The sequence below is a fragment of the Rattus norvegicus genome, chromosome 2 (assembly GCF_036323735.1).
Source record: "Rattus norvegicus strain BN/NHsdMcwi chromosome 2, GRCr8, whole genome shotgun sequence".
Lineage (NCBI taxonomy): Eukaryota > Metazoa > Chordata > Mammalia > Rodentia > Muridae > Rattus > Rattus norvegicus.
The window spans coordinates 153,976,132-153,999,447 of NC_086020.1; the positions used below are offsets into that span (position 1 = coordinate 153,976,132).

The 23,316-nt window shown below is 38.3% G+C and overlaps 1 protein-coding gene across 4 annotated transcripts in view; it reads left to right on the plus strand.

The window, feature by feature from the left end:
- Positions 1 to 15,574, plus strand: part of Mlf1 (myeloid leukemia factor 1) — a 33,646-nt gene extending 18,072 nt beyond the window's left edge. Inside the window, exons 3-8 of one of the 4 annotated variants that reach the window (NM_001107680.1) lie at positions 1,335 to 1,379; positions 3,694 to 3,777; positions 5,454 to 5,582; positions 6,750 to 6,909; positions 13,519 to 13,648; positions 15,275 to 15,572. In NM_001107680.1, coding sequence (NP_001101150.1) covers positions 1,335 to 1,379; positions 3,694 to 3,777; positions 5,454 to 5,582; positions 6,750 to 6,909; positions 13,519 to 13,648; positions 15,275 to 15,380 — 654 coding nt within the window. In that variant the 3' untranslated portion in view covers positions 15,381 to 15,572. Of the gene's footprint in view, positions 1 to 1,334; positions 1,380 to 3,693; positions 3,778 to 5,453; positions 5,583 to 6,749; positions 6,910 to 13,518; positions 13,649 to 15,274 lie in introns of all 4 variants that reach the window. The other 3 variants (XM_006232477.5, XM_063281801.1, XM_006232479.5) reach the window with 3 other exon arrangements.
- The last annotated feature ends 7,742 nt before the right edge of the window (positions 15,575 to 23,316 follow it).

Consider the following 23,316-nt stretch of genomic DNA (forward strand, 5'->3'; position numbering starts at 1 on the left):
TAGTGCTCAACAAAAGCAAAATTGGACAAATGGGATGACATCAAATTAAAATATCTGTACAGTGATAATTATAAAATTATGTATATTTAGAACATAAACATGTTGGATGCACGTTGGATGTTTCTCCCTAAACTCATACCTTCTGACATCCAGGTGCTCTCTCAGAGCCTGCATCCAGAAAAGCTTCAAAACAGTTCCCCACAGCCTCTCCGTCTATACACTCACATCCTAGTCGCAGATGGGCCACAGAACCCGGACAGCAATGAAACAACCTTCCTGAACATTTCAGGAGGCAACACTCCAGCTTTTCAACCACACCCCAAGGCAAAATTGTACCCCAATGTCAACAGGAAGTAGTAGTCATGGACAATTATGGTGTCCTTTATAACAAATGAGCTGGGAAGACCCAGTGGAAAGAGCCTGGTGGGTCCTGGACCCTAATAGACTAGCTGACGATGGGAACTCATGAAGTCCTGAGAAATGTATCCAGCACAGAAAGACAGAGGGACAGAAGTGGTTCCCACCTGGCCAGGAAAGTCCTGGGCCATTGAGCTGGGAACTGGACTCCTCCTGGGTTTCGGCACTATCTTATAGGTTATGTCTCCACTGTGAAATGAGCCAATTCAAGCCACCTTCTATTATAATAAAGGCAGGATTATTGGGACACTGCTCTCAGGCAAGTTCACTGGCCCCAAGGATTGAGGCCAGAGGAATCACCATGGGAAGACGGGGAGAGAGGGGAAACAGAAAGAGAAAAAGAGAAGAAGACAGAGAGACCAAAATATCTGGATTATATAGGGAAGAGCCTCCGAGGAAAGGACAGCCCCCTGGGCTGGAAAGTTTAGGGTTGGGGGCAGAGTATGCCAGGTAGGGACTGAAAGATGCTGGGAGAACCTGGAGGCCAGGTGTGCTTCGCTATGTAAAACATGAACTTCAGTCCCTTGTCCCCGGGTGAAACCAAACACTGTCTACTTATACGATAAGTGATAAGATGATAATAAGGTGATTAACTATTTTTGTTTTGATTGGCTATGGGAGGAGTAGCTGATCTTTAAGAAATGCAATAGCAAAAGAAAACGTTTTAATCCTGGTCATTATACTTTGTCTTGGTCTATAGCAAAGACTTTTTCTTTCAACTTCCTTATTTAAATAGACATATTTTTAGTAGTACTGTGAATTCTTTATTTTCTGGCCAGGCAGATACAATGACTGATAAGCAGATAATTTTAAAAGTACGCACTGAGCATTTTTTATTAAAAAGTTCTGTAATGATGATACTTAAATGCAACCAAAATTTATTGTTTGTTTGTTTTGTTTTGTTTGTCTCTCTTTAGGCAACAAATTTTTCTCTTGTGCCTTTTGGGAGGTTTGGCGGAATGGTTCGTGTCATGAGAAAATTACTTTAGCTACATTTTTTTTTAACAGACACTTTCATTAACTCAAGCAGAGTGAGTTTGTGTGCATCTCACTAACTTCCATAGTGGCTTTTAGGCTTTGTACTGGAGACCGCTGTTACCTGTACCTGCGTGCTTAGGTGTGGCTTTTCTTTCCTTTTCTTTCTTTCTTTTTTAATATTTAAGGAACTTTTATTAAAGCAAGAATTTTATAATCCAAATTATGTTTCTGGCGTGGGTTTTCTAACGTACTTACCAGAGTTGTTAGGGTCAGAACCTGGGCTGATAGCACTAGCAAGCCAGGCTTACCCGCTGATCTTCAGTGGGCCATTAAACGGACAATAGTGAGCAGCTGAGATAGAAAAGATAGATGTATTTGATGTCACCACCTTGGGAAGAACTAAGAGATCTATTCAGAGACCTGCACAACTCCATCCTCAGGGTTGTTTTGTGAGATTTTGATGGACTACAGGGAAGATGTGTTATAAGTAGGCAGTCCTGGTCAATACTCTCTCCTGCCAGATCTGACAAGAAGTCATAATTATGTGATATCTTTCTCTGGGAGACATGTTCCTCCACTGGCCAGTGCCAGGCTTCAACCTTTTTATTTTCTCACCATGAAATTCCTGCAGAAAATACAATTTATTGATGATTATTTCAGTAGCCAGAGAGGCACAGATACCTTATTTTAGAATATTTTCATTTCTATCAAGATGGTTACAGTAAATTAATCAAAATGTATAATATCAATCTCCAAAAATGGAAAAATAGGTATTAAGGGAACATTCGCTTGATTTCCAAAGAGACTCAATAATTGTATTTGAAAGCTGGACTTCCACATGAGCATGATAATTCTCCACCGACACTCTCCAGGTGACAATGTACAATATTTGGAAAACTTTTCTCTGACTTTGTTGCCAAAGAATTTTTGTTTTGTCTTGCTTCCTACACAAGCGTAGCTATTCTCTAGCAGACCTTGTCACATTTTAACTTTGATCTGCCTTACTAGTTTCTAACACCGAAGAGTAATCTAAGGATTGGAACACGGTGAATTTAGAATATTTGTATTATAGTCTCATGAAAAGCCTCTTTTCATTCCTTTGCATTAGATCTGAGTTATCGGCATTTATGAAGTCTGAGATGTAACATTTTTCCTTCCTGAAGGACACGTGACAGAAAACAAGCAGTGTATCACAAAGATAGTAGTACTGAGCAAGTTCCCACTGTGGTACATACAAACACACACCCCCACAGGACACACCCACCCACAGGACATACACACCCACAGGACACACACACCCCCAGAACACACCCACCCACAGGACACACACACCCCCAGAACACATACACCCACAGGACACACACACCCACAGGACACACACACCCACAGGACACACCCCCCCACAGGACACACCCCCCACAGGACACACCCCCACAGGACACACACCCACAGGACACACACCCCCACAGGACACACACCCCCACAGGACACACACCCCCACAGGACACACACCCCCACAGGACACACCACCCCCAGGACACACACACCCCCAGGACACACACCCCCACAGGACACACACATACCCCCAGGACACACACACCCACAGGACACACACACCCCCAGGACACACAAACCCACAGGACACACACACCCACAGGACACACACACCCACAGCCTAAAACGTTTGTAATGGTAAGGTTCAATCAGAGATGACTTTTAAAAAATTAATTACGTGTTTATGTCGGGAGGGGGGTGTTGTACTCATGAATTCGGTACCCATGGGGGCCAGAGAGAGAGTCAGACACTTGGGACCTGGAGGTAGAGCTATAGACAGTACAGAGCTGCTTGGCTTCTGGGAGCTGAGCTCGGGTCCCATGTAAGTAAGAGCAGTATGCGCCTTCCGAGGCATCTCCCTAGAGAAGACTTTTGAAACCATAAGGATTAGTGAGATGATAAGAAAAGCTTGGAGGAAAAGGAGAACTCTGGTTTAAGAAAGCCAAGAGATGCTATATACAATATTTATATACACAAAGCATGTGTTTATGTATAATATGTATACGTAGGAGTATAATTTGTATGTGTATGCAGCGAAATTCTCTAATTTATGTTGGCTGTTTGAGATTTTGTGTATGCTTCTTTTTCTTTATCAAATAACTCTTATTGTATATTCCTTAAATTATTTTCTCTAGTTGATTACTGCATGATTATCTTACAGTAAGTTGGGAAATTTTTTCATCTGTTTTGGGAAGATTTATTTACATCCTTGATGTAATTAATATACCTCCTAATATCCTGTAGCATGCAGATGTCAACCCTTTTCAGACAATGGATCGGATGATGGTAAATATGAGAAACAGTATACAGGAGTTACAAAGAAACTTTGTAAGTACTAAAAATAAACTGATGAGAACATTAATCTTAGTTATTGGTATCTTGTATTATAGTGACTTTCAAACATCTTTAACTGTAGTTAAATAGCAAAAAAAAACTAATATGATTAACACATACAATACTTAAATAATTTGTACCTGAAACAAATGTTTAAGTATTATATTATATCAAGATATTATATCAGCTTGCTGATATTTTCTTTTTTTATTGGATTTTTTATTTACATTTTAAATGTTATCTTCTTTACCCCACCCAACTACCCACCCCTTTCCGTCTCCCCGCCCTGACATTCCCCTATAATGGGGGGTCCAGCCTTGGCAGGACCAAGGGCTTCTCCTCCCTTTGGTACCCAAGAAGGCCATCCTCTGCTACATATGCAGCTGGAGCCATGGGTCTGTCTGTGTACTCTTTGGGTGGTGGTTTAGTCCCTGGGAGCTCCAGTTAGTTGATATTGTTGTTCTTATGGGGTTGCAAACCCCTTCAGCTCCTTCAATTTTTTTCTCTAACTTCTCCTATGGGGACCTCGTTCTCAGTTCAATGGTTGGCTGTAAGCATTTGCCTCTGTATTTGTCATGCTCTGGCAGAGCCTCTCAGGAAACAACTATATCAGGCTCCTGTCAGCATACACTTCTTGGGATCAGCAATCTCTCTGGGTTTGGTGACTGTATGTATATGGGCTGGATCCACAGATGGTGCAGGCTCTGAATGGCCTTTCCTTCAGTCTCTGCTCCAAACCTTGTCTCATATCTCCTCCTATGAATATTTTTACCCCTTCTAAGAAGGACTGAAGCATCCACACTTTGGTCGTCCTTCTTCTTGAGCTTCGTGTGGTCTGTGGATTGGGTAATCTGAGCTTTGGGGCTAATATCCACTTATCAGTGAGTGCATACCATGTGTTTTTCTTTGTGATTGGGTTATTTCACTCAGGATGATATTTTCTAGTCAATAAAAATCTTATAATTATATTCTCACCTATTTCACAACCTATAAGTCTGAAAAGTCGCATTAGTAAACTTATACAATTAAAAAAATACAACCTCAATATATTCTTCTGAGCCTGTTGTAAATGAACATTTTCTATAAATTTACATGTTTTATCATTACCTTTTCAAAAACTCATTGGATGCTAGCAACTGAATTTTAGTATTAAAATTTTCTGAAAACAGAAACGGTTTATATGCTAGATTAGATCCATACACTCTAAATGTTTTAAACAATTACTAATACTTCTACTGCTCTACTTATAATAGTAGGATCAAAACAAGTAACTTGGTTTAATCTGAAGGTGACCTATTTTATTCCAATGACCGTTGGAATTCTGTGGATTATTTAACAATGCCAAAAATCTATCAATTTGGTACCCAACGAAAGCATGAAAGTCCCTGGTACATACCTAATAACCTGATCTTGGTTGGCAAGGCTGTTAGAGGAAACAGCCTCTGCCTAAGGGACTCTAGCATCTTTATTTAAATTTAAGCCACACAAACGCAGATTATGTGAGTCACATAATCATTCCTTACAGGAGAAGTAGAAATTAGCACTAAAAATGAAAGTAGATTAGGACACCAGGTTCCATTTGCATCACTATACAGCTAATAGTATTGCTTCTTGGCATTCAACGTTCATATTTGACTAGAATCTTAATTTACAATTTCCTTTGTCTCTAGGGCCAGCTTTCAATGGATCCAAATGGGCATTCGTTTTGTTCTTCCTCTGTTATGACCTATTCCAAAGTAGGAGATGAACCACCAAAGGTTTTCCAGGCTGCAACTCAAACCCGTAGGGCTCCAGGAGGAGTAAGTGCTTATTACTGTTGTGTTTTAGATGAAGTCTTATTGGATAGCCTCATCTGGCTTCAAACTGCCCCACTCCTGCTTCAGTCTCAAAGTGTGAAATTGCTGGTAGGAACTATCATGCCTGGCATTGAGGAATTTTTTAAATATTCTTAGTGTTTTAGGAAGTTATAGAAAATATATCTTGTCTAACAGTGTTAGGGACAGGAGGGAGGCAAGGTGATAAGGTGCTCATCACTATGGAAACCTTGAACTTAGAATAGACATCAGGGGATCTTTGCCCCAAGAGCTCTGTGGAGATGGATGTAGGAAGAGGATGAAAGGAACCCGGCTGGCCATGCTGCTAAACCAAGGTTAGAATAAAAGGGATAATACCTTAAGAGCAGGTCAGAGAACCAGCTGAAGTTTATGGTCTAGGCATTTATTAATAAATAATTACTCTCAGTCATTATTTCTGGGAATTAAGCAACAGGGAGGAAAAACAAATTTTTAAATACTGACCCATAGTAATGAAAATTCTTGGCTTCTACAAACTGATATGAAAATTCCCATTTTTCTATTACCTTGCAGATTACAGTAAGATTTTAGAATCACTGAATAATGACTATAAAGTAATTCTGAATTTCAATTTTGACATACAAACATACCTGTTGGTGATCTCTTTGCATTGTTTAGCAAATTCACTGCCATTTTAGTTTGCTGAATATAGTGAAGTCTTAAAGTAAACTATTATAGATGCCACATGAAAATCATATTAATAATCTTTGGAGTTGGTAGGTAGGCGTCATGAGACCCAAGCCCTTCAACATAAGCAGTGAGTAATTACATTTATTGGCTTCTATCCATTACACATTGTCAAAGACAATGTTGAAGATTTTATATAACTTACTCTTATTTTTTATAATTTATTTATGTAACCAAGTTTTGTATAACATTGTTTTAATATTTTATTATGACTTAGAAAAGATTAAGTTGTAAATAGTTGAAGAAATATTAGTGATTTTATTACCACATCATGTGTATAGTTACTCATTAATTATACAAAATAATGGACATTGGAGGCAGCAAGCCCGTGGCCTTACTTCATAAACAGACCCTGAAGAATATAAAATAGAATCCATTCTGAAATAGATAAGTATTAACTAAATAAATTTCACTGTACTTTTAAAGGTAAAAGAAACCAGAAAAGCGATAAGAGATTCTGACAGTGGACTAGAAAGAATGGCTGTCGGTCATCATATCCATGACCGAGCTCATGTCATTAGAAAGTCAAAGAACAACAAGACTGGAGATGAAGAGGTCGACCAGGAGTTCATCAATATGAATGAAAGTAAGTCACCACACACACACACACACACACACACACACACACACACACACACATACATACACACACATACACATAATTGTCGAAAGTAGTTGAAATAGCAGCTACATTTCTAGAATTTCATGGATTTTAATTTTTATTCAGATAGCTTACAAAGAATGTGTAGGAAATTTTTATCAAAATTATACAATTGTGGTTCTATCATCTAATATACATTTTTATAACAAAGTACAGTTTGTTAATCTGAGATACCAATCTGGTTTCTTATAAGATGATAAAATTAAAGATTTTGAGGGTTTTTTTTAGTAATATCAATAGGCAAAATGACCTTTTTAATTTTTTGATTGTCAAGCATCAAATAAAAAGTTTAAAGGAACAAATAAATGTCAGTCATAGACTAAACTGAACTGGTCACACAGCTGCCTGCACCCAAATCCCGTGGGAGGGAGAGCTGGACCTCAGAAGTGTGGACACTCCTGGAGAACTCAGAGGAGACTACTCTCTGCTCACAGTCCTGACCCAAGAGGAAATCACCTAGTGCCATCTGTTCTCCTTGGGCACAGGCTAGGAGCAGTCAGAGGCCGGACTCCCTTTCGGATTCTGCCTGCACTGGGAGCTGAAAGCCGACAAGAGTGCCTACACACCTGAGAACTCCCTGTTCCCAGATCCAGTTAAAAGAAAACAGGACTACAGCAGTGCTGACACAAAAGCCACTGTCATACACAGCAAGACAAGCTAACACCAGAGACAATCCAATGGCAAGAGGCAAGCACAGGAACCTAAGCAACAGAAACCAAGACTACTTGGCATCATCAGAGCCCAACTCTCCCACCAAAGAAAATACTGGATAGCCAAACACACTGGAAAAGCAAGATTTAAATATAAAATCACATTTAATGATGATGATGGAGGACTTTAAGAAGGACATAAATAACTCCCTTAAAAAAATAAAGGACAACACAAGTAAACAAGTAGAAGCCCTTGAAGAGGAAACACAAAAATCCCTGAAAGAATTACAGGAAAACACAACCTAGCAGGTAAAGGAATTGAACAAAACCATCCAGGATTTAAAAATGGAAATAGAAACAAAAAAGAAAGCACAAAGGGAGACAACCCTAGAAATAGGAAACCTAGGGAAGAGATCAGGAGTCATAGACACAAGCATCACCAACAGAATACAAGAGATAGAAGAGAGACTCTCAGGGGCAGGAGATACCACAGAAAACATTGACACAACTGTCAAAGATAATGTAAAACACAAAAAGCTCCTAACCCAAAACATGCAGGAAATGCAGGACACAATGAGAAGATCAAACCTAAGGATAATAGGTATTGAAGAGAGTGAAGACTCCCAACCTAACGGGCTAATAAATATCTTCAACAAAATTAAAGAAAAAACTTCACTAACCTAAAGAAAGAGATGCCCATAAGCATACAAGAAGCCTACAGAACTCCAAATAGATTGGAACACAAAAGAAACTCCTCCCGTCACATAATAGTCAAAACACCAAATGCACAAAACAAAGAATATTAAAAGCAGTAAGGGGAAAAGATCAAGTAACATTTAAAGGCAGACCTATCAGAATTACACCAGACTTCTCACCAGAGACTATGAAGGCCAGAAGATCCTGGGCAGATGTTACACAGACCCTAAGAGAACACAAATACCAACCTCGGGCTACTATATCCAGCAAAAACTCTCAATTAACATAGATGGAGAAACCAAGATATTTCATGACAAAACCAAATTTACACAATGTCTTTCTACAAATCTAGCCCTACAAAGGATAATAGATGGAAAACTCCAATACAAGGAGGAAAACTACACTCTAGAAAAAGCAAGAAACTAATCTTGCAACAAAAACCTAGAGAAGAGAGACACACAAACATAATTCCACCTCTAACAATGAAAATAACAGGAAGCAACAATCTCTATTCCTTAATATGTCTTAACATCAATGGACTCGATTCCCCAATAAAAAGACACAGATTATCAAACTGGATACGCAATGAGGACCCTGTATTCAGCTGCATACGGGAAATACACCTCAGAGTAAAAGGCTGAAAAACAACTTTCCAAGTAAATGGTCCAAAGAGACAATTTTCAAATTCATTTGGAATAAGAAAAAAATAAACAAACAAAAACAAGATAGTGAAAACTATCCTCAACAATGAAAGAACTTCTGGGGGAATCACCATCCCTGACCTCAAGCAGTATTACAGAGCAATAGTGATTAAAAACTGCATGGTATTGGTACAGAGACAGGCAGCTAGATCAGTGGAATAGAATTGAAGACCCAGAAATGAATCCACACACCTATGGTCACTTGATCTTTGACAAAGGAGCTAAAACCATCCAATGGAAAAAAGATAGCATTTTCAACAAATGGTGCTTGTTCAACTGGAAGTCAGCATGTAGAAGAATTCAAATCAATCCATTTTTATTACCCTGTAAAAAACTTGAGTCCAAGTGGATCAAGGACCTCCACATCAAACCAGACACACTCAAACTAATAGAAGAAAAAGTGGGGAAGAGTCTCGAACACATGGGCACTGGGGAAAATTTCCTGAACAAAACACCAATGGCTCATGCTCTAAGATCAAGAATTGACAAATGAGACCTCATAAAACTGCAAAGCTTCTGTAAGGCAAAAGACACTGTCATTAGGACAAAACGGCAACCATCAGATTGGAAAAAGATCTTTACTAATCCTACATCTGATAGAGGGCTAATATCCAAAATATACAAAAAACTCAAAAGTTAGACTCCAGAGAATCAAATAACCCTATTAGAAATGGGGTACAGAGCTAAACAAAGAATTCTCAGCTGAGGAATGTCAAATGGCTGAGAAGTACCTAAAGAAATGTTCAACATCCTTAGTCATCAGGGAAATAGAAATCAAAACAACCCTGAGATTCCACCTCACACCAGTCAGAATGGCTAAGATCAAAAACAAATGACAACAGATGCTGGTGAGGATGTGGAGAAAGAGGAACACTCCTCCACTGTTGGTGGGATTGCAAACTGGTACAACCACTCTGGAAATCAGTATGGAGGTTCCTCAGAAAACATTGCACTACCTGAGGACCCAGCTATACCACTCCTGGGCATATACCCATAAGATGCTCCAACATACAGCAAAGACGCATGCTCCACTATGTTCATAGCAGCCTTATTTATAATAGCCAGAAGCTCTTCAACAGAGGAATGGATACAGAAAATGTGGTACATCTATACAATGGAGTACTACTCAACTCTCAAAAACAATGACTTCATGAAATTAGTAGGCAAATGGATTGAACTAAAAAATATCATCTTGAGTGAGCTAACCCAATTACAGAAAAACATACATGGTATGCACTCAGTGATAAGTGGATATTAACCCAAAACCTTGAATTACCCAAGGTACAATCCACAGACCACTTGAAGCTCAAGAAGAAGGATGACCAAAGTGTGGATGCTTCAGTCCTTCTTAAAAGGGGGAACAAAAATATTCATAGGAAGGGATATGGAGGCAAAGTTTGGAGCAGACACTGAAGGAGCAGGCATTCAAAGCCTGCCCCACATGTAGCCCATATATATATATGGTATATATATTTGGTATATATATATATACCAAAACTAGATTAGATTGATGAAGCTAAGTGCATGCTGACAGGAACTGGATATAGATGTCTCCTGAGAGACACATTCAGAGCATGTCCAATACAAAGATGAATATTAGCTGCAGACCACTGAACTGAGAACAGGACCCCTGTTGGAGGAATTAGAGAAAGGATTGAAAGAGTTGAAGGGGCTTGCATCCCCGTAAGAATAACAATGCCAACCCACCAGAGCTTCCAGGGACTAAACCACTACCCAAAGACTGACCCATGGATCTGCATATGTAGTAGAGGATGGCCTTATTGGGCACCAAAGAAAGGAGAAGCCCTGGGTCCTGCTAAGGTTGGATCCCGAGTGTAAGGGAATTTTGGGAGGGTTGGAAGGCGGGGGTGAATGGGGAGGTGAACAACCTTATAAAAGAAGGGGAAGCTGATGGGATATGGGGCTTATGTCTGGGAAACTGGGAAAGGGAATAACATTTGAAATGTAAATTTAGGGTTGGGGATTTAGCTCAGTGGTAGAGCACTAGGCAAGCGCAAAGCCCTGGGTTTGGTCCCCAGCTCTGAAAAAAAAAAAAAAAAAGAAAAAAAAATTTTAAATATCCAATAAAAAAATCAATCATAACTTCAATCCCAAGGTACCACTCAAATTTTGATGAATTTCTTTTTAATAGTTTTAGGCATGTATAAACATCTTTTCAACTTGATTACTTTGCTATTTGTTCATACTGTGCTCAATTATCCCACCATTATAACTGCAAAAACCTATTATTTTTCAATGGTATTCTAAATGGTTACCTAAAAGTTTCATTGTAAATAGATTATAACTTCTACAGTTTGTACAGATAATTTTAATTTCTAGTACATATAAGATAATATACTTAATACTAAGCAAATCTTTGTTTTCTAAATATTTGTATTCATTCTTTAATGCATTTAAACCCTTCCAGTGCCTAACTTTTGTCATTATATTTTAAATTATATTAAAATTACTAACTTTATTAATTGACAAAGTATTCATTTTGTCCAAATACACATTAATCAAGCTTTTATGCTTTAATTAAAATTGAATTATATTGAAATGTCAGTACATGTATCTTAAATTTTCAGAAAGTACTTTGAATAATGTTTTATCATAGTAAAGAGCTTAAAAAGTAATTCATCATTCAGAAAAAGAAATTATATTTGAATTAGCTAAAAATTACTCTTATGGGCGGGTTAAGTGGTAATTATTACCAAATCTAACAGCTCAAGTTTAACCTTTAAGGTCTTACCTGGTGAGAGAGAGAACCTACTCTTAGAAGTTGTTGTATAGGCCAAAACACATGCACAAACACACATATAGAAATAATAACTATGGGATTCGAGACCCCATATGTACAACAATGCCAAGCAACCAGAGCTTCCAGGGACTAAGCCACTACCTAAAGACTATACATGGACTGACCCTGGGCTCTGACCTCATAGGTAACAATGAATATCCTAGTAAGAGCACCAGTGGAAGGGGAAGCCCTTGGTCCTGCTAAGACTGAACCCTCAGTGAACGTGATTGTTGGGGGGAGGGCGGCAATGGGGGGAGGGTGGGGAGGGGAACACCCATAAAGAAGGGGAGGGGGAGGGATTAGGGGGATGTTTGCCTGGAAACCGGGAAAGGGAATAACATTCGAAATGTAAATAAGAAATACTCAAGTTAATAAAAAAATAATAATAATAACTATAATAAAGTATTCTTATGCCATAAGAGAAAGCCAAATAACTTGACCTTTCTTTATTATAATAATTGTGATCTTATTAAGAGTCGCCTAGAGTGATGGGTTAGTCATTAAGACTACATTCTACTCTTACAGAGGACCCTAGTTCGAGTCCCACTATGTAGAGAGCAGAAGGAAGCCCTAAATGAGTGAAGTCCTAAATGAATGTATATCATTGATGTGGGTACAGCCATGACAAGGACCAAGGCCTCAGACCGATGAGAAATTGGCAAAAGCATTCCCTATATGGGTCAGCTTAGGAATTGGCAAAGCCTTCTTCCTCACGTCTAAGTTTGAATGTTTACAGTGTGTCCAAAAGCTAGCAACATCAGCTTCCTTCTCCTGGATGTCTTTGTAGATTCAGACTACTTGTCTACAGGTGCCTCTTGTACACCTCTAGCTAACCCCTCCCACTGTGCTGCTCAGTAAAACCAGTGAGGTTCTAGGTGGTTGTTTGGGGGTAGTTGGTGCTTATACCCCTTCTGATCCCAGCTTTCTGTTTGTGAGTCTACTTGCCATTTCTTAAATCCCTTGGAGGCCCTAGTCAGGGTTCCAGGGTCACCCTGTGTGGGATGCATCATCAGGTGGCTCACAAGTACTTTTAACTACAGCTCCAGAGAGATGCCTCTGGCCTCCAAGGGCACCAGCACTTGTATGTGCTTATCCTCACTCACATATACATATAATTTAAAAGATAAGTTATATATACATATATGTATGTAGATATATATACACTGAGGGTTTTGTAATGGTCAATATGTTGGAAAAATCAAATTTGAGATGTTTTTATAAAGGTAATCTAAAATGCATCTATGTATTGTTTTTATGGCAGTTAGTTTATGACGTCATGATATCACAACTTGTAAGGAAACTGACACCAAGGTAAGAAGTCATTAGGAACATGAAGAGCTGAATAAAAATGCAAGCTTCTGAAGAAGTGTCCAAGAACATAGAGGGCATTATGGTCTCTGTGAAATGATTCAGAGCATCATGGTCATTATGAGGTGATTCGAAAAGAGATTTCATAAATGAGTATACTTGAATCATCTAGTCCATACAGAATAGGATAATCAAGAAGACAAGTTGAAAACCATATTGTCAGTAACCAGAGAGTGAATATGAGGGGAATAAGAAAGGGAATGTTGCAGAAGCTTCTGCCTGTTGTAAGGCTAGGCTTCATGAGGTGTGTAATGGCCCAAGGCAAAACTAACAGAAGAAACCTAAGTACTTGTTCCCTTGATTTTGATATTTAATATAGGCGATGCTCATGCTTTCGACGATGAGTGGCAAAATGAAGTTCTGAAGTACAAGCCTATTGGCCGATCAGGAAACACTGGAATGCGAAACGTGGATCATGAGCATCTAGGGTCACGGGAACTCAAAAGGAGGTAAAGGCTATTTCTAAAAACATGCTTTTAAAGAGATTTACAAGTTATGGAGGTTAGGTTGGAGAGATAGCTCATTCAGTAAAGGTTTTGCCGGACAATCAGTATGTTTAATCCTCAAAACTTAATTAAAAAAAGAAAGTAGCCTGACATAGTAGCACGCAGCTATAATCCCAACACCGAGGAAGAAGTGACTGATACCCAGCTTACCATGCAAGTCAAAGCCTAAACAACGGTAACCAAAACTGTTATGACCTCTATAGATGCACATACACACCAACACATATGTACTCTCATCCTCATACACAAACACAACACTAAAAGAGTTGTGTAACTTTACCTCTTATCAGGTTCTTAAGAATATCCAAGGTGTATCGATTATGATATAAGGAACTGTATATTTAATCTACATAGTCCATACAAATCAAACTTTGTTTCTGAAAACCAACAAATAGTATTTTAGAATTGTACTTTATTACCAGGAAAAATTTGATATCAACAATCTTAAAGAAATTGTATATGCTATAATATATATTATAAACAGTTCCTAGTGTAAATTTTTAAAGTCGTCCACTTCACACAAGGTTTAGATATTTATATAGACAGTATAAGAGAAAAGGTTTTGTATTTTTAAAACTTAACTTTCTTCCCAAGTCAAAATTCAGCATTTAATTATAAATGAATTTTAAGTGCTTTCATAATATGTAATAATATTGAGTAAGTAATTAATATAATTTGGTATTTCATATGCACTAGATATTTTATAAAAATTTTAAATTTTATAAAAACTTTCATCTTTGAAATTGCTTTTAGAATAACTGGGAAGTTTTGTTGAAACCACATATTAAAATGTATAGCTTTTATATATTTAGTACATATTCTGAAGTTAATTCTTGGGACCCATGACTTGACTCCCAAGTTCTTGGGAGAAACTTCAAGTTTCTTGAAACAGAAATCCAGCCTAGGCTCCAAGAGTGTGGGATGGGAGAAGGCCTCCTGGACGAATGGATGCCCTGTGATTCGGAAGCCTTGTGTAAAAGTCCACGAGCTGGCCTAGTATCTTTGAAAGTACTTGCTTAGGAATTTAGAGCCTGAATACATTCTATAACAAGACTTTAAAACTTGTCTCTAACTTTTTGATAATATTTGTCTTACATTGAACATTGATCAAACACAAAATCTAGGTCCCAGTTAAAGAAAGTATGTTCACTTCAGATGTTCTGTAAATCTATGGCCCTAGCAGCTGCATTTTTCGCTCAGTAGTTCTATCCAGTAGAATTTTCAGAAGTGAATTACCACGTGATAGTGTGCTGGCCAACATGTTAACTATTGGGTATGTGTGACTATCGATTCACTTTGACACTTGGGTGGCACAATTCAGGAGCTGTGAGTATAACTACCGCTATGGCCACCATTTTTGACATTGTTTAAGCTGCAAGTGATTCAGTAAATCTTAGGAAAAATAGCTTCTACTTTCTTGTATGATGTTCAATAAAGTAATTGTCTAGAGTTAATAAGGAACTTTGCAGATAAAACTCTAAACTACAGTGGCTTTTAACTTATTTGCAGTGACTTATAAACCATTGAGTATTTATAAATGGTATTAATAGTCATATGTATATTTCTTAGAGAGAAAATTCATCGAAATTCAACCATTGAGAGTGGAAGAAGAGCAAACATTTTTGTGGACAAACTCAATGTCAAAGGATCACCTGTGAAAATCACCAAAAAATAAATAGCCGTGCATTTCATTTGTTTAGTTGGTTATTTTAACAGAGTCATGGCATGGTGCTAGATAATATACAAAAGACCAATCTCCTGTTGTTAAATCAGTGTGTACTTTGCAGCTTTCTTCTGAATATGAATAATCTTGTAAGTTTTAGCTTTACATTGTTCATACTTTAGGAATAAAATTTTGATGTTCAACAATGTGGTTAAATTGGTTAACTGTCTATATAAAACTCTTTAAGATGTACTAACTTTAAAACCCATGCTCAAGGGGTTGGGGGTTTAGCTCAGTGGTAGAGCACTTGCCTAGCAAGCGCAAGGCCCCGGGTTCTGTTCCCAGCTCCGAAAAAAAAAAAAAAAAAAACCCATGCTGATTTTACTTTCTCAATTATTTTGATATGACAATGTATAAATACAACTGACTCAAATATAGTATTTTTAATAATAGATACACTACATTTATCTACAGTGTAAGTTCATAAACCCTTGCATACTTACCATGGTGATGGTTCTGTGTAGCAGTGAATTGTTAAACCGCTCTGAGCTCAATGCACCTGCCCAAGAGTTCTGGATTCACAAATAAAGGACATACACACACACACACACACACACACACACACACACACACACACACACACACACAGAGCATTATTTTTAATATGCCTACTAGCTCAATGGTTGGGCATTTCTAAACCTCTCCACAGCTAGCACACACTCCCCTCCAATATTCCTGAGTTAACATCTGAGACCCAGTCAAGGCAATGGCCCCTGGGGCCCGCTTTCCTGACTCTTAATTCTGATATTTCTGCTTCCCCTTCATGGCATGGTACATCTTATGCCCCTCTCATAGCGGAATTCCTTCTTCCTCCTGCATTTCTTGCCCTGGAGTCTTAAAAGTCTTACATCTTTCACCCTGCCCAGCCATTAGCCATTGACTCTTTATTGATTAATCAAAAACCAGTTGTGGTCAGGGACCTTCAGCGTCTGGACATGCAGATTTCTGTGTGATTTTTGGAGCCGAATTAAGACAAAGCATTAGAATCAATCCCCAACAGTTATGAACTGGTTCTGTCACTTAGTTCAGTACACAAAAGTAAGATCTTAAAATAAAACACATCCAATGTCTGCTGACACCACAGTAGAGTGGCGTGAATCAAAGTATAGTATTTCCCAAATTTTATAATGTGCTATAGAATTAGCTAGCTTAGAAAATAATAAAGCTATATTAGTGATCCAGGCATGGTACATCTTATGCCCCTCATAACAGGCTCATACCTCTGATCCAGAAATCCTAGGGGGTGAGGCAGGAGAATTGCGGTGACTTTGAGGTCTTGGACTCTAGGGTAAAAGACCCTATCTCAAAACTAAATTACTTATACATACATACATATATACCATTAGTATTTTATAAGAAATTATTACTTTTAAAAAGAACAGGAATAATCAGTTTCATTTCAAGAAAATATTTTAAATTGCTAATGTACATGAATTTTATTGTAATTTCTGCATGTGGTATAGGGTTTGTTCCATATCACACATATAATTTATTATAATTTATATGTCCTTTCTCTTTACATTTTTAATGTTGCCTATTTCTGTCTTGTCGATGCTTAACGAGAGATTCTTTGTACACTAAAAAAGTACATTTACTGTTTTGAAAACTAGAGTAATTGATGTTCTCAAAATTCATTAGACATGTATTCCTGAGCAAGGTGGTAATAACTCAGTTGCTCCTCCTTTACTTACACCATTTAAGAATCCAGTCAGCCTTTTTACTCTGGGATTCAAGCACTAACCTATCTGTATAGAAGTTGGGGGCGAAGTTTATAAGAATATAGAGAGCTTAATTCATAATTTTTATCAAGGAAAACAACATCAAAAAAATCTCAGTATTTTCTAAGGAGTAAAATTATGCTCACACTTCACTAGCTAACGATAATATATGCTTGTTAATTTTACTGATTTTTGTATTATGTCCTTAATTGGTCATTACATTTTTTAAATGTGGTCATTCATTTGATAACTAAAATTAATTGAGCATGTATGAGTTAAAATGGCCCTCTTATGCATGGTTTAGGAAACCAATAACAGCACTGGGAAGTTGTCATATTGCAAATACTTTTATTTCATTTTCTATGTGTGCATTTATGTAACCAGTGCACATTTGTGTATGGGTTCATGTGCACATGTATGTAGAGGCCCCTGGACAATCTCCAGTGTTGGTTCCTCAGTTGTCATCCACTTATTTTTCAAAAAAGGCCTCTCATTGGTCTAATGCTCACCCATTAAACTTAAGTTGTCTGGTTAGCCAGCCCCAGATACTTGTCAGTGTCCCTGTCCCCAAACGTGAATCATAAACACACACCACCACACTTATCTCTTTTATGTAGGTATTCAGGATCCAGCCCAGGCCCTGTACTCACAAGGCAAGCATTTTTCCAACTGAGCCATCTCCATAGTAAAAGGCTTGATTTTAAATAATATTTTATATAATTTGACATGATAGAGCAAAATTTCGATAGATAACTTAATCTCCTTTTTCCTACATAATAATATAACTTTACATAATTACAGTCAAATCTCAAGGCACCTTAATAACTGCTTCACTGTGATACTCTTTTAATCATAGCAGTTACAGAATATGTAAACATACCTTTTCCCTTTTGATCTGTCTTCTATAGAAATCAAACAAGTATTAAAAAGACATGTGTCTCTTAGCAGCAGTGATTTTATAGGGAACACATACAAATTATATGTCATTTAGAGATTGTCATATAGTGTGCTATATGTGGCCCAATTTATATGTTTCTCCAGGGATCCTGCATAGACCCTTAAAGAGATACAACTATTGGGAAGATCAAGGTGCCAGATTTTGTTGGTTTTCAAAGGAGACATGGCGTGATAATTTTCCCATAGGCATATATTCTTTGATCATTAACGTTTAAACCTGATGCAAACTGTTCTTCGTCCCCTTTTAAACAGTCACTCATTGTCTAAGCCATGTGTTGGCTGTGAAATATTTCACAAAAGCCAGAAAGTACTCCTTAGCAAAATCTCTCTAACATTTTACTGTTGTTGTAAAAATATATTGAAAGAGTGTACCCCTAAACAGGGAGCCGCGTTTCTCGCTCCGATCGCGGGGTGGGGTGCCCCCAGGAATCACAAGTAGCCATTCTTGATGTAACAGCAAGAGGTAGCTTTTATTTTTTTTTATTTTTATTTTTATTAACTTGAGTATTTCTTATATACATTTCGAGTGTTATTCCCTTTCCCGGTTTTCGGGCAAAAATCCCCCTCCCCCCTCCTCCCTCCCCTTCCTTATGGGTATTCCCCTCCCAACCCTCCCCGCATTGCCGCCCTCCCCCCAACAGGCTAGTTCACTGGGGGTTCAGTCTTAGCAGGACCCAGGGCTTCCCCTTCCACTGGTGCTCTTACTAAGATGTTCATTGCTACCTATGAGGTCAGAGTCCAGGGTCAGTCCATGTATAGTCTTTAGGTAGTGGCTTAGTCCCTGGAAGCTCTGGTTGCTTGGCATTGTTGTACATATGGGGTCTCGAGCCCCTTCAAGCTCTTCCAGTTCTTTCTCTGATTCCTTCAACGGGGGTTCTATTCTCAGTTCAGTGGTTTGCTGCTGGCATTCGCCTCTGTATTTGCTGTATTCTGGCTGTGTCTCTCAGGAGCGATCTACATCCGGCTCCTGTCGGTCTGCACTTCTTTGCTTCATCCATCTTGTCTAATTGGGTGGCTGTATATGTATGGGCCACATGTGGGGCAGGCTCTGAATGGGTGTTACTTCAGTCTCTGTTTTAATCTTTGCCTCTCTCTTCCCTGCCAAGGGTATTCTTGTTCCCCTTTTAAAGAAGGCGTGAAACATTCACATTTTGATCATCTGTCTTGAGTTTCATTTGTTCTAGGCATCTAGGGTAATTCAAGCATTTGGGCTAATAGCCACTTATCAATGAATGCATACCATGTATGTCTTTCTGTGATTGGGTTAGCTCACTCAGAATGATATTTTCCAGTTCCAAACATTTGCCTACGAATTTCATAAAGCCGTTGTTTTTGATAGCTGAGTAATATTCCATTGTGTAGATGTACCACATTTTCTGTATCCATTCCTCTGTTGAAGGGCATCTGGGTTCTTTCCAGCTTCTGGCTATTATAAATAAGGCTGCGATGAACATAGTGGAGCACGTTTCTTTGTTATATGTTGGGGCATCTTTTGGGTATATGCCCAAGAGAGGTATAGCTGGATCCTCAGACAGTTCAATGTCCAATTTTCTGAGGAACCTCCAGACTGATTTCCAGAATGGTTGTACCAGTCTACAATCCCACCAAAAATGGAGGAGTGTTCCTCTTTCTCCACATCCTCGCCAGCATCTGCTGTCACCTGAGTTTTTGATCTTAGCCATTCTCACTGGTGTGAGGTGAAATCTCAGGGTTGTTTTGATTTGCATTTCCCTTATGACTTAAAGATATTGAACATTTCTTTAGGTGTTTCTCAGCCATTCGGCATTCCTCAGCTGTAAATTGTTTGTTTAGCTCTGAACCCCATTTTTTAATAGGGTTATTTGTCTCCCTGCGGTCTAACTTCTTGAGTTCTTTGTATATTTTGGATATAAGGCCTCTATCTGTTGTAGGATTGGTAAAGATCTTTTCCCAATCTGTTGGTTGCCGTTTTGTCCTAACCACAGTGTCCTTTGCCTTACAGAAGCTTTGCAGTTTTATGAGATCCCATTTGTTGATTCTTGATCTTAGAGCATAAGCCATTGGTGTTTTGTTCAGGAAATTTTTTCCAGTGCCCATGTGTTCCAGATGCTTCCCTAGTTTTTCTTCTATTAGTTTGAGTGTGTCTGGTTTGATGTGGAGGTCCTTGATCCACTTGGACTTAAGCTTTGTACAGGGTGATAAGCATGGATCGATCTGCATTCTTCTACATATTGACCTCCAGTTGAACCAGCACCATTTGCTGAAAATGCTATCTTTTTTCCATTGGATGGTTTTGGCTCCTTTGTCAAAAATCAAGTGACCATAGGTGTGTGGGTTCATTTCTGGGTCTTCAATTCTATTCCATTGGTCTATCTGTCTGTCTCTGTACCAATACCATGCAGTTTTTATCACTATTGCTCTGTAATACTGCTTGAGTTCAGGGATAGTGATTCCCCCTGAAGTCCTTTTATTGTTGAGGATAGCTTTAGCTATCCTGGGTTTTTTGTTATTCCAGATGAATTTGCAAATCGTTCTGTCTAACTCTTTGAAGAATTGGATTGGTATTTTGATGGGGATTGCATTGAATCTGTAGATCGCTTTTGGTAAAATGGCCATTTTTACTATATTGATCCTGCCAATCCATGAGCGTGGGAGATCTTTCCATCTTCTGAGGTCTTCTTCAATTTCTTTCTTCAGTGTCTTGAAGTTCTTATTGTACAGATCTTTTACTTGCTTGGTTAAAGTCACACCGAGGTACTTTATATTATTTGGGTCTATTATGAAGGGTGTTGTTTCCCTAATTTCTTTCTCGGCTTGTTTCTCTTTTGTGTAGAGGAAGGCTACTGATTTATTTGAGTTAATTTTATACCCAGCCACTTTGCTGAAGTTGTTTATCAGCTTTAGTAGTTCTCTGGTGGAACTTTTGGGATCACTTAAATATACTATCATATCATCTGCAAATAGTGATATTTTGACTTCTTCTTTTCCGATCTGTATCCCCTTGACCTCCTTTTGTTGTCTGATTGCTCTGGCTAGAACTTCAAGAACTATATTGAATAAGTAGGGAGAGAGTGGGCAGCCTTGTCTAGTCCCTGATTTTAGTGGGATTGCTTCCAGTTTCTCTCCATTTATTTTAATGTTAGCAACTGGTTTGCTGTATATGGCTTTTACTATGTTTAGGTATGGGCCTTGAATTCCTATTCTTTCCAGGACTTTTATCATGAAGGGGTGTTGAATTTTGTCAAATGCTTTCTCAGCATCTAATGAAATGATCATGTGGTTTTGTTCTTTCAGTTTGTTTATATAATGGATCACGTTAATGGTTTTCCGTATGTTAAACCATCCCTGCATGCCTGGGATGAAGCCTACTTGATCATGGTGGATGATTGTTTTGATGTGCTCTTGGATTCGGTTTGCCAGAATTTTGTTGAGTATTTTTGCATCGATATTCATAAGGGAAATTGGTCTGAAGCTCTCTTTCTTTGTTGGGTCTTTGTGTGGTTTAGGTATAAGAGTAATTGTGGCTTCATAGAAGGAATTCGGTAGTGCTCCATCTCTTTCAATTTTGTGGAATAGTTTGGATATTATTGGTATGAGGTCTTCTATGAAGGTTTGATAGAATTCTGCACTAAACCCGTCTGGACCTGGGCTCTTTTTGGTTGGGAGACCTTTAATGACTGCTTCTATTTCCTTAGGAGTTATGGGGTTGTTTAACTGGTTTATCTGTTCCTGATTTAACTTCGGTACCTGGTATCTGTCTAGGAAATTGTCCATTTCCTGCAGATTTTCAAGTTTTGTTGAATATAGGCTTTTATAGTAAGATCTGATGATTTTTTGAATTTCCTCTGAATCTGTAGTTATGTCTCCCTTTTCATTTCTGATTTTGTTAATTTGGACACACTCTCTGTGTCCTCTCGTTAGTCTGGCTAAGGGTTTATCTATCTTGTTGATTTTCTCAAAGAACCAACTTTTGGTTCTGTTGATTCTTTCTATGGTCCTTTTTGTTTCTACTTGGTTGATTTCAGCTCTGAGTTTGATTATTTCCTGCCTTCTACTCCTCCTGGGTGTATTTGCTTCTTTTTGTTCTAGAGCTTTTAGGTGTGCTGTCAAGCTGCTGACATATGCTCTTTCCTGTTTCTTTCTGCAGGCACTCAGCGCTATGAATTTTCCTCTTAGCACAGCTTTCATTGTGTCCCATAAGTTTGGGTATGTTGTACCTTAATTTTCATTAAATTTTAAAAAGTCTTTAATTTCTTTCTTTCTTTCTTCCTTGACCAGGTTATCATTGAGTAGAGCATTGTTCAATATTTACGTATATGTGGGCATTCTTCCCTTATTGTTATTGAAGACCAGTTTTAGGCCGTGGTGGTCCGATAGCACGCATGGGATTATTTCTATCTTTCTGTACCTGTTGAGGCCCGTTTTTTGACCAATTATATGGTCAATTTTGGAGAAAGTACCATGAGGAGCTGAGAAGAAGGTATATCCTTTTGCTTTAGGATAGAATGTTCTATAAATATCTGTTAAGTCCATTTGGCTCATGACTTCTCTTAGTCTTTCTACGTCTCTGTTTAATTTCTGTTTCCATGATCTGTCCATTGATGAAAGTGGGGTGTTGAAATCTCCCACTATTATTGTATGAGGTGCAATGTGTGTTTTGAGCTTTAGTAAGGTTTCTTTTACGTATGTAGGTGCCCTTGTATTTGGGGCATAGATATTTAGGATTGAGAGTTCATCTTGGTGGATTTTTCCTTTGATGAATATGAAGTGTCCTTCCTTATCTTTTTTGATGACTTTTAGTTGAAAATTGATTTTATCTGATATTAGAATGGCAACTCCAGCTTGCTTCTTCCGACCATTTGCTTGGAAAGTTGTTTTCCAGCCTTTCACTCTGAGGTAGTGTCTGTCTTTGTCTCTGAGGTGTGTTTCCTGTAGGCAGCAGAATGCAGGGTCCTCGTTGCGTATCCAGTTTGTTAATCTATGTCTCTTTATTGGGGAGTTGAGGCCATTGATGTTGAGAGATATTAAGGAATAGTGATTATTGCTTCCTGTCGTATTCATATTTGGATGTGAGGTTATGTTTGTGTGCTTCTCTTCTCTTTGTTTTGTTGCCAAGACGATTAGTTTCTTGCTTCTTCTAGGGTATAGCTTGCCTCCTTATGTTGGGCTTTACCATTTATTATCCTTTGTAGTGCTGGATTTGTAGAAAGATATTGTGTAAATTTGGTTTTGTC